Consider the following 12,285-nt stretch of genomic DNA (forward strand, 5'->3'; position numbering starts at 1 on the left):
TGACCACTGGTCTGAATTTCAGTGGTGTTTGTATGTATTTTTGGGAGTCCGTAAAATTCAGGGCAGTTAGCATCGCTGGATTTCATTTTGTAATAATTCTGTGCATCCAGGTGGTTGTTATTTGTAGTTCTTGTTGGGTCATTACTCAGCTGTTGATAATTCTGTGATGAATTATCCTCTGATGAAGACCCCTGGCAGGGGTTGAAAGCTCAGGATTAAAAACTACTTTATGATATGCGATTCATTTTTCTCCCTTTGTGGATCTCCAGCTGCAAAATATATATATATATATATATATATATATATATATATATATATATATATATATATATATATATATATATATATACAGTATATACACCTTTTTGTGTTTTTCAGTCACCCATTTGAAGATTACCTGTGTCCTGCTCACGCGCGGTCTCTAAATAGCAGCGCTGACTCGCGAGCTATGTGGGGCTAAACAGGCCATAAATCATATATTTCTGTGTGTAATCTATTGGTTTACGTGTGGACACTATTTGTTTATGAATATTTACTATCGGATTGCGTACATAATTAATTGGTTTGCGTGCGTACAATACTGGTTTCATTACGTTTGCTAATGCTTTGTGTGTCAACTGCATTGGTTTACGCTTGCATGTTATCGGATTGCGTATGAATTATATTGGCTTGCGTTCTGTGCCAGTCTAACAATGGATTTGCGCATGCACTATATTGGTTTCATGCATGTCTTATACTGGTTTCATGTGGGTAACCTGTCGATTTTGCTCTTAAACTCTAATGGTTGTATGTGTGTACCATGTTTCGTGTACGAAACATATTCGTTATGCGTGTGCACCCTATAGCAACTCTGTGTATGAACTACAGTATATCGGATCTGCGTGTGAACTATATTGGTTGTTCACGTGATCTTCAGAGGAAATGGGCGGGGCAAGAAACAGGAACTCAAGTGCCGGTAGAGTCATGGAGTGTAAAGAGAAGTGTCTAGGAGACGCATCTGTGTTTAAACAGCACTATATATTTTTTCCGCACCATACGTTTGCGAAAGGACTTGGTGGTAATTATTACTATTTAACAGAATCTACTCTTGAGTCTGTAATGAACACAAGGCTGAAGTTAGGTACGTATTCGGCCGTCTTCTTATTTATTCGCCTCCAGGATCATGTTTGCTCGCACCTAGCCACAGTACTTTTTCACACAACTTTTGAAACCAGTTATTTATTTTAAATGCAAAATATTCTACAATTACTAACGCCTTTATCCAACAGACAACATTTAGATACTACTGGTTACATTTGCCCAGGGACTCCGCACCGCACAGACAGGTCAAGTGACTTGCTTATGGTCACATAGTGTCATTATCAGGAATTGAACCCACGAACGCAGAGTTTAAAAGTGCAAAGCGCCACAATGCTTACACATCTACAACGTGTACATAAATTGGCATGATATAAACTTGTCCAGGACAAATTCCATTGTTAAAGTTAAGTTTAACATTTTCAACCCGTTCAAGTTTAAAATCTGGAATATTTACTTTTTCAAATACAGGATCAGTTTATACTGTAGAATATTTTGCCTAGCTGTTAATATTGAAGAAGAAGCTGGTTTGTGAGTAAGTAGCTGACTGCAAGCTTATACTTGATGTAGCTAGAAGTGAATAAAAAGCCAGCTGAATGCGCACCTAACTTCAACTCCGCGATCATTTCAGATGTTAAGAATAATTACCTACCAAACCCTTTCACAAACATACAGTGACTTGCAAAAATATTCAATCCCATTGAAAGTTGTTCTAATTTTCTGCAAGACAAAAGATTTGTACACATATTTATTCATTCCGTATTTTTTCTTATGCTGTAACAAAACATTTCCAAAGTCAAAATAAACCATTTTATGTATAGACATTTAATTGAAGAAGAAAATCTCCAAAGTTGGTGTTTACATTAGTATTTAAACCTCTGCAGTTGTAATTTGGAAGCTCCAGGTTTACACCAATGACAAATTAATTACAAAGGTGGCAGACATTTGACAGTCATATTAAACATAATGAGGTGCTCCTTTCTCTCTGGATATAAAAGGCCCCCTTCGTAGGGGCTGCAGTCTTTGGTGGACAGTCACTGAAAAAATGAAGAGAGAGGAGCATTCTGCTGATGTGAGAAACAAAGTTATTGAAATGCACAAGATAGCAGGAAAGAACTATGAAAATATCAAAAGAGTTTGATGTCCCATTGCGCACTGCTGGATCCGTCATCAGAAAGTGGAAGGTTCATCACAGCACCCTGACTCTTACTAGAACAGGCCGTCCCTCAAGACTGAACATCAGAGTCAGACATCAACAGGTGAGAGAGGAGACTAGAAATCCAACCGTCACTCTCAGATGTTTGCAGTGCTTTTTGGCTGAAACTGGAGTGAAGGTGCAGGGGTCCACAATTTCAAGAGCTCTCCATTAAACAGGCCTCTACAGGCGGGTGGCAAGAAAGAAGCCATTCCTTAAGACGGTCCACATAAAAGCACATATGGCGTTTTCCCAGTTAAGATGTGGGGAGAAGGTTTTATGGTCAGATGAAACCAAAATAGAACTTTTTGCTCAGATTTCAAAGAGTTACAGAATGTGTGGCGTAAAACAAACACTGCCCATGCCACAAGAAACACCAGACCTACAGTGGAATATGGTGGTGGCAGCATCTTGCTATGGGGATGTTTATTGTGTGTTGGGACTGAGAATCTTGTCAGAGGTGAAGCGACAATAGATGGGCACAAATACCACACAATATTGCAGGAGAACTCGTTCCAGTCTGCTATGAATTTAAAGCTCGGGAGAAGATTCATCTTTCAAGATGACAATGACCCTAAGCATTAGACCAAAGTGACACTGGGATGGCTCAAAAACAGACAGGCGGAATGGCCAAGTCAAAGCTCTGATCTTAACCCTGTTGAGAATCTGGGGCACTGTTTGAAAACTGCTGTTCAGAGATACCATCCCACCAACATAGAAGGTACCTAAGAATCATGCCAAGAAGAATAGGGAAGAATCACACCTGAGCAATGTGCAGAACTGGGGCGTATTTACACACCCCAAAAGAATGAAGGCTGTTACTGCAGCAAAAAGCTTCAAAGTAAGAATATGTTGGGTTTGAATACTTAGGCAAACAATCACTTTAGTTAAGTTATTTGGAGTTTGATAACGTTTTGTTACAGCGCAGGAGTCCATCCATCCATTTTCAACCTGCTGAATCCGAATACAGGGTCACAGGGGTCTGCTGGAGCCAATCCCAGCCAACACAGGGCACAAGGCAGGAACCAATCCTGGGCAGGGTGCCAACCCACCGCAGGACACACACACGGGCCAATTTAGAATCGCCAATCCACCTAACCTGCATGTCTTTGGACTGTGGGAGGAAACCGGAGCGCCCGGAGGAAACCCACGCAGACACGGGAGAACATGCAAACTCCACGCAGGGAGGACCGGAAGCGAACCCGGGTCTCCTAACTGCGAGGCAGCAGTGCTACCACTGCGCCACCGTGCCGCCCCAGTGCAGGAGTTCACATTAAAAATACCAAATGATATGTGGACAAATCTTTTGTCATGCAGAAAATTAGGATGACTTTTAAAGGGATTGAATACTTTTGCACGTCACTGTATGTTTGTGAAAGGGCTTGGAGGTAATTATTTTACCAGTATTTTCCCTTAATTCTGAAATGATCACAGGGCTGAAATGAGGTACGCATTCGGCTGGCATTTTATTCACTGCCAGCTACTCCCGGTATAAGCTTGCAGCCAGCTACTTATTCACACAGCTTTTGAAAACCAGCTTCTTATTCTATTATAACAGGAATGCAAAATATTCTACAGTGTGTACATTAATCAGCATCATTACAAACTGAACCATTGTTTGAAAAAATAAATATTCCACATTTTGGTCCTGCACGGGTTAAAATTGTTAGACTCTAATTTAACAAATGAATCTGTCCTAAACAAGTTTATATATGCCAGTGTCACAAAACTATGAAAATTAAGGTGGTCCAACGTCATTTAACACTTTACAGTGCCCATTAAATATAAAGGTAAATCCCATTTATCTGATATTGGAGTGGGAATAATTTGTCAGTTTCACCCTGATGCACTGGGCAGAGCAAAACTCTGCTGCATCGTATAAAACGCATCTGCCTTGTCACAAAACTGTAAAAGGTAAGGTGGCCCAGTATGACGTAACTGACTTATGCGGCTCCTAATTGTTAAATGTTTAGCTTTTCAAATAATTGACACATTTAGTCAATTCATATACACGTTATTGCATTTTGCTTTGCACTTTCAACCCCTTCGTTCGTGTGTTCAATTCCTAGGACTGACACTTTGTGACCCTGAGCAAGTCACTTCACCTGTCTGTGCGGCGCGGTGCGGGGTCGCTGGGCAAAATAAATCTAACTAGTGGTAACTAAATGTTATGTTGCATGTAGACGTCAGTTGTAAATGTTGAATATTTTGCCTTTAGACTATGTAACTGGTTTGCAAATACTGTGTGAAAAAGTACAGCTACGGGCTGAAAGCAAGCTTGTAGATGGGAGCGAATAAGAAGACGGCCGAATACGTACCTAACTTCAGCCTTGTGTTCATTACAGACTCAAGAGTAGATTCTGTTAAATAGTAATAATTACCACCAAGTCGTTTCGCAAACGTATTGTGCGGAAAAAATATATGGTGCTGTTTAAACGCAGATGCGTCTCCTAGACACTTCTCTTTACACTCCATGACTCTACCGGCCCTTGAGTTCCTGTTTCTTGCCTCGCCCATTTCCGCTGAAGATCACGTGAACAGCCAATATAGTTCACACGCAGATCCGATATAGTTAATACACAGAGTTGTGATAGAATGCGCACGCATAACCAAAATGTTTCGTGAAAAACCGACATAGTGCACACATACAACCAATAGAGTTCAAGCGCAAAATCGACAGGTTACCCACATGAAACCAGTATAAGACGTGCATGAAACCAATATAGTGCATACACAAATCCATTGTTAGACTTGCACAGAACGCAAGCCAACATAGTTCATACGCAAACTGATAACATGCAAGCGTAAACCAATGCAGTTGACACACAAACCAATAACAAACGTACTGGAACCAGTGATATACACACGCAAATCAATATAGTTCATATGCAAACCAGTGGTATGCACGTACAAACGGATATAGTTCACGCACAAACTATAAGGACATGAACCAATATAGTTCATATGAATGAAACCAGTATTGTACGCAGGCAAACCAATTAAGTATGCACGCAAACCGATAGTAAATATTCATAAACCAATAGTGTTCATACGTAAACCGATAGATTACACACAGAAATATATGATTTATGGCCTGTTTGGCTACTCATACCCCTCCCCCGTGTGTGTCTGTGTCAGTGTGCTGGTGACTGACCTGCGCCGTGTCTCTCAGCCTCTCCGATGTGCTCCGGATTGACACCTTTGAATGTTTGGTGCAGCAGAGCAAATTCAACCTGATCTACCACAGTGGTTTTATTATCACCTTATTCAATGGAGGGGTTCGTGGACGTCAAATGGCAATGAAGAGAAGATGGATTAATGTAAATACGTGAGCTGCCGTCCGCAGCTAGTCATCGCATTTTGATGGCGATGACTCCAGAACAGATCTCTTATGCAATCCTTCTACTGAATCTCTCAAAATTATTTAGTTCAAATTGGTTATAAAGATTTCACTCCTGATCATTTTTTTTAATTGTTATTAATTTCGATGAGTCTTTAATTCGGATTGAACTCGAGGTAGCACTACTCTCAGAATTTGAAAAGCAACCACTTTAGTCAGTTGAGCCACTGACGGCGTCTTTTCTCTGTAGCGACTTAGTTACTTTTGTGCTCCACAAAATATTGTAAAGTATTAATAAATGAAATATTTCAATACTTAATCGAATAACAACATCTGTGATTTAAGGATTTCACCTTTTCTTTCTCAAATGTGCTTATCTAATATATCATGGCAAAGTACAGGGATAAACCTTTATTTTCCGTCTACTCCGTTTTAATTAAGGCATAACAAAGAAAACATTTAAGGCTATTAAATGTGATCTCAAGAAAAGATTAGGGTTAATTATAATACTAATAAAAGTAGCGGTAATAATGATACAGTGCAAAAATGAATATTCATTAAAAGATTCGGGGATCCAAGAATGAGGCGTCTTATTTTGTGTAACTCTTACTATCGTATAGTACATTCTGCCTGTCGGCGTTTTATATGCCCGGTTCTGCCAGTCGTGCAAATCGTGCAAATCGTGCATGCACGAAGGCGGCCGAACATAGAGGGCGGCCGCGGCTCGGCGCGGGGCTCGTCTTTTCCCGTCGAACGTCGGGAACTTGCTTCAAAGAAAAACGGGCAAGTCACAACACGTGAATTGTGGCTGCTCAAGTACGCTGCACATCAAAAGGTTTTGTAGTGTTCAAACAAGTAAAGGTATAGGGTGAGGGGGCGGCTTCGCCTCTAGAACCGGGCCTGTTCAAACGTGTTGCTGCTTCCTGAGGCTTCACTCCGCCCATCACTATACCCTCGGCGGTGTGAATGATGCACTTGAAAGACCTGCTGGTATTTGCATATGAGCTCTTAATCAGCCAAGCAACCCAACAATCTCGGAGCAGTGCGGGCACGCGGACACGTGCACCCGCACCCACTCAGAGCCTGCACACTCCGGGGAACGCGAGTATTTGTTAAAATTACACATCACCACGGAGCTTCAATAAGAAATAATTTAAAACATCCTACTTTAAAAATTATATAGGGTTTAGTGCAAAATAAAACAAATAACTTATTAAAAAAGTAATCCACAAAAATGCACAATAAATGTACGAGTTCATAAAAAGGATATACATATTACTTTAAAACACACGTTCCTATAATAATAATATAATCAGAAAAAACAGACTGTTCATACTATAGGGCTACTAAAAATAGTGCTCAATCCAGAAACCTTTAACTCAATATCAACGCCATCCTACATCCATATATTTAAAAGGGAGTGTAGAGTGTACCTCAAAGAGGACATTTTAAACTTTTCCTCGGCTACCCGAGGAAGATGAAAGATATCTTTATTATCACTGTACAACACAATGAAATATAGTTTGGAGCAAACCTATAGATGCCTTAAATAAATGTATATAAGAGCTGACATTAAACTACAAGAAGCACAGCTTTAAAAGTAAACACTAAGCTATGAGAAACACAGTTACTATTATCAATTCTCATATCCATCCATCCATTTCCTAACCCGCTGAATCCGAACACAGGGTCACGGGGGTCTGCTGGAGCCAATCACAGCCAACACAGGGCACAAGGCAGGAACCAATCCTGGGCAGGGTGCCAACCCACCGCAGGACACACACAAACACACCAAGCACACACTAGGGCCAATTTAGAATCGCCAATCCACCTAACCTGCATGTCTTTGGATTGTGGGAGGAAACCGGAGCGCCCGGAGGAAACCCACGCAGACACGGGGAGAACATGCAAACTCCACGCAGGGAGGACCCGGGAAGCGAACCCAGGTCTCCTAACTGCGAGGCAGCGCTACCACTAAATAATAAATGAAGTCACAGTGAGAATTGCTATTAACGTAATGGTCATGAGTTCCACATGGGTCATGTATAAGTGTGTGACTAAGTTCAGTTCAATCAGTCAGTGGTGGTTCTGTTATAAGAAGAGGTATTGTTCTTCACTGTGCGGGTATACAGGGCTCTGAAGCCCCTGCTAGAAAACAGAGGAGAGGAAATGGCAAAACAAACAAACAAACAAACAAACAAATAAATACACCTTTTTGTGCTTTTCTGCTTTCTCAAGTCACCCGGCTGAAGATTACCTGTGTCCTGCTCACACAATTTTACACTCGCGGCAAGAGCATCTCCCGCAAAGCGGAATCGGAAGTAATCGATGCAGCGCAAACGGCCGTTAGGCCTCCCAAGCTGAATGTAAACTTGATCGCCGACCCACTTCACGAATGACACCAACCGCGTTACCAGTGGACAGAAGACGCCATCAGCACCTCGGTAAGTAAGCGCCCGCTTGTCTCGATTTCGTCCCACACTTAAAGCTCACTTGTTGCTTCAGTAAATAAACGAAACCCCGCCATCTACAAGCCGACAGAATGGCACTCTTTAAGTGATAAGGCGCTACTGAAGGACAGCGTGCCGTTCACACGCCGCTGTTCCACACGCTTTAAAAGAGGACTCGAGCCCCTTCAGGCACATCTAACTTTGAGACCCTCGGAGTCAAATAACAACAGATTATTTTAAATGAGTTACATTTTTAAGCACTCAAAAATGCATTACAAAGTGTCATTTTTTTATGTCGCCGCCATGTTTAACAGCTCCTCTGCATGCACTAGTTTTCAGTTTCAATACGAACTTAAATTTAGCCTAGAAAATATTTGCATCAGGAAATTATATCTTCAAAATAACACATAAAATACAGCGTGAGCAAATCATAAGTGACCATTCAATTCAATCCGTCATCTTTGTAACGATGAAACAGACTACAGAAGATAAAAACAATCAAAAATGTTCCTCTTACTTGTCCATTAGGGTTCCCATTCTTACTTCCAGATGTTCAGTTTTTGTTTTGGGATGTGCTTCATTTTTATAGACTGGGGAAGTGGGCGATCTGCCAGGTCCTCTCAACTGACATTTCAATACACATGATTTCTGGTAAATGGGATAATTTGTTCAAAGAAAAGGTAAAATAATAAACAGTGACAAAGAAATGCCTTTTCTGACTTTTTTTTTAATTCACTCATGAATTCCCAAATCCTAATAACACAACATACCCTCAAAATTTTATTTTACACAACTCATTTAAATTTACCGCATCCAAAATCCATGTTTTAAGGCTTTATATAACCTTTTCTAGTAGAACAATAAAAAAAAAAGTTAGATTGACATAAAATATGTACATTTGTTGCACATAATAAAATTGTTTAATCAAACATGATTTAATTATGCAGTATACTTGAATCCTGACTGAAACAAGCCTGGTTGCTAACAAGTTTCTAACAATATAGGAGGCTTAATTTATTGATATTGGGTGGATGCACTTTCTGTGTAATGTTAATATTAATAATTCTGATATATAGAAGACAAAGAAAAAGATGCTTTTCTGATTTAGGGTGGAAAAAAATGCCAGAATATCAACAGGCAACTATCATAAATCATCTTCTAACTGTGCAAAACCCACAACATTCAGAAAAAATTAATACACTAAAAGTCTTTCAGATCTTTCACAAAGGTGTGAAGATCTCTTGGACTACAATGCAACAAAAAGGGCAGATGTTTATGGAAGTAGTATAAAACATTGCCATCATACATATCAAAATTTTGACAGGTCAATGTCCCACCCCCCTGGCATTCCCAGTACCCACCTGATGCTGCCTGGTTAATGGGCGTTCCCCTGCTCTGGTCTCCACCTGTTGTCGGACGATGTTTGACAGGCATCGGAACTTTTGTCAGTCGTCCGAAAGGCCTTGGTCCTAAAAAATGGGCTGGTCAACTTTGTAAGCCGAGACAGACCTTTGGGGACCTGTAAGGTGTCAAAAGGTAAGTCAGCAATGGGACGGAAGAGGCATCCTGCTCCTATGTGTGTACAGCCCCAGTATGTACAGAGAGTACAGAGAGCGTGAGTGACAGATGCAAAGAGAGGATGTACAAGAAGACTTTAGAGAGAATCTATTAAACACCGAAGGAGCCTGGCAGTGCAGCCCAAACACACCGTGGGCATCCCGTTACCTCATCCACCTTCTAAAATCATACCCTTTATAAAGCAAATCAAAGTAGAAGATACCAAGGTGTCTTAAAAACAATAGCTTTATTGAGTGATTCAGTGGCGCACACAGTTTGCATCCTTTACCTGATGGTCCAACCCAACCCATCTGTTATAAAAAGATACATAAAGGAGAGAAAAAAGAAAGGTAGTTTAAAACAATGAGTTTTATTGAAACAAAATTCCAAACATAGCAAATAAGACGTGGTCTTCTCTTTCATAGTTACACAATGTGTACTATACATTAAAATTGTGTAAAATGTATGATTAAAGCAGGAGAAAGAGCAGCAAAAAAAAAAAGCACCACACAAGTTTGTTTGTATAGAGATCAGTAACCCATTTGAAAAGAAACAAAACACAAGAATTGTATACAAGTGTGGGAACACAATCAAATTGCAAGAAAAGTCGAAACCCATCAGTGAGCTGGTAATACACCTAACATAAAATATTTAAGCCAGCACATGTTTTATATGCCTGTACTTCACTAAATTATGCAATCCTATTTTCTCTGTTTGGAAGAGAGCCGGCCACATAAGGCTGGTCTTCACAGGCTGAATCAGTTGTGTGGAGGCATCAACGGGTATCTCTCCCTGCTCAAACTCGGCCATAACATCATCCGCATCATTCTTCACACATTTAAAATAAGGGAGATTATTCATTTTTAACATAGCACGCATGCAGGACACAAGTCTATCCTTTCTAGCCCTTTGGAGCATAAATAAGCTAGGTCTATATGCAATAATTGGTTTAGTGAACCAAATACTGCAAACGTGTCCATCTGGTATGTATTTGTTCTCTTGACATTCAGTACATTGTTCCCCTAAATGTTCAACAGAGCTAAACACATAAGCCCAGATGACTGATCAACCAATTATTGTCATAATGAATCATTTTTTTAGCAGATATAAGGAGAAATCCTTCTATAAGTTGTATTATGTGTCACGTTAGGGTGGGACCTGGGTTTCCTTGTTCTACCTGCTGAGTCTCGGTTCCTCTGACAACAGAAACAAACAAAATACAATAGTTAACCAACAGAAGATATAACACAAACAGGTCTTGTTTAGAATGGATAATGCAGTTTGTTTAAGTTTCTGTAAATCAATGTTGGTTTTAAAAAATAACTGTAATGGTGATTAGAGACAAGTTCAAAAGCTGCTGTCCAAACCTTGGGCTTTGTTGCATGGTGCATCTTTTGTATAAGCTGAAAAGTGTTTACTTCAGCAACAAACTGCTTCCGACAGTTAAGAGTATGAATTTTAGTCGGTTTAACAATTCTTAACCCACACAAGGGTTTAACCATATAAAACACCATATGTATTAATCTTTTAATACTGATCTGTTGACAGATGCTGGAAACACAAGGGTGCATTTCCTCAGAATCAGATTCTAGTAAAAGACAAGTGTGCCCATCCTGAGATTCGTAACCCAAACGGCATGCTCAACAAGACCCAGTTAATATATCTCTTACACAGGTGCTGACCACGTAAAGTACAACAGACTTTACATAATGCTGCATTAAAATTAATCTCGCTGTGTGACTGCAATGGCTGACAGGTGTTTGAGAAATTATACACAGGTCTTGAGACTTCAGCCTTGAAGTTGAACAATCTTTTACAATGTGCTTAAATACCTCACCAGTCATCTTAGAGTCACTAGTATGGGAAAAAAGAAAAGTTATATCCCCACACGAAAAATACATATTCCTAACGGGCTATCAGTACAACATAAAAGAATTCTGGACAATACTTCAGAAGCCAACAGAACTGCTTTCTCAACAGAATCATCATTACTGTTGGAGCAGATATAAGCCACACGTTTTAAAAGACACAAAAATGTATAACGTGTCATTACAGGAATGGTATTCCCTATTGACTGCGGTGGGCTGGCACCCTGCCTGGGATTTGTTCGTGCCTTGCACCCTGTGTTGGCTAGGATTGGCTCCAGCAGACCCCTGTGACCCTGTAGTTAGGATGTAGCGGGTTGGATAATGGATGGATATTCCCTATTGATCTATAGATACATCTAGTCACACGTGAAATAGCCATTATAGTTTTTACATCAGCCCTTTTGTCAGAAAAAAAGTAAACACTCCACAAAGCCAGGCATTCTTTCAGCAAGACTTTCAATCTCACAAATTATTTCTTTAACATCTGGTTTTAAACCATCCTTCTTTTTATCGATAAGGCCTTTCAAAGCTGCTGAAAGTACTTCTTTCGATTAATACTTGAGCTCCCCACAAGCAATCTGTCAAGTTAAAATAAAATAAATGACAACCTATTTTGTACGACCATGCAAATAGACTGAACAGAATTTTCCTAAAGTCCAGACTCACCATGTAGAAGGTCATGCCATCTTCATTATGTGTTTCAGTCTTTTTCTTGTCAAAGGTCACGCCGCTTCCAACAGGTGTTTCAGTCTTTTTTAAAGACTGATGAGTTTCGCTTTTTGGCATCTCCTTTAAAGA

At 40.1% G+C, this 12,285-nt stretch overlaps 2 protein-coding genes across 3 annotated transcripts in view; one reads left to right on the forward strand and one right to left on the reverse strand.

The window, feature by feature from the left end:
• LOC120515271 overlaps positions 1-8,626 on the reverse strand; it is a 17,358-nt gene extending 8,732 nt beyond the window's left edge. The window contains exon 1 of the mRNA XM_039736123.1: positions 8,580-8,626. Coding sequence (XP_039592057.1) covers positions 8,580-8,599 — 20 coding nt within the window. The 5' untranslated portion in view covers positions 8,600-8,626. The remainder of the gene's footprint in view (positions 1-8,579) is intronic.
• The window catches only part of LOC120515261, a 489,908-nt gene that overhangs the window by 266,418 nt on the left and 211,205 nt on the right, over positions 1-12,285 (forward strand). The window lies entirely within an intron of this gene.

This window comes from Polypterus senegalus, chromosome 1 (assembly GCF_016835505.1).
Source record: "Polypterus senegalus isolate Bchr_013 chromosome 1, ASM1683550v1, whole genome shotgun sequence".
Lineage (NCBI taxonomy): Eukaryota > Metazoa > Chordata > Cladistia > Polypteriformes > Polypteridae > Polypterus > Polypterus senegalus.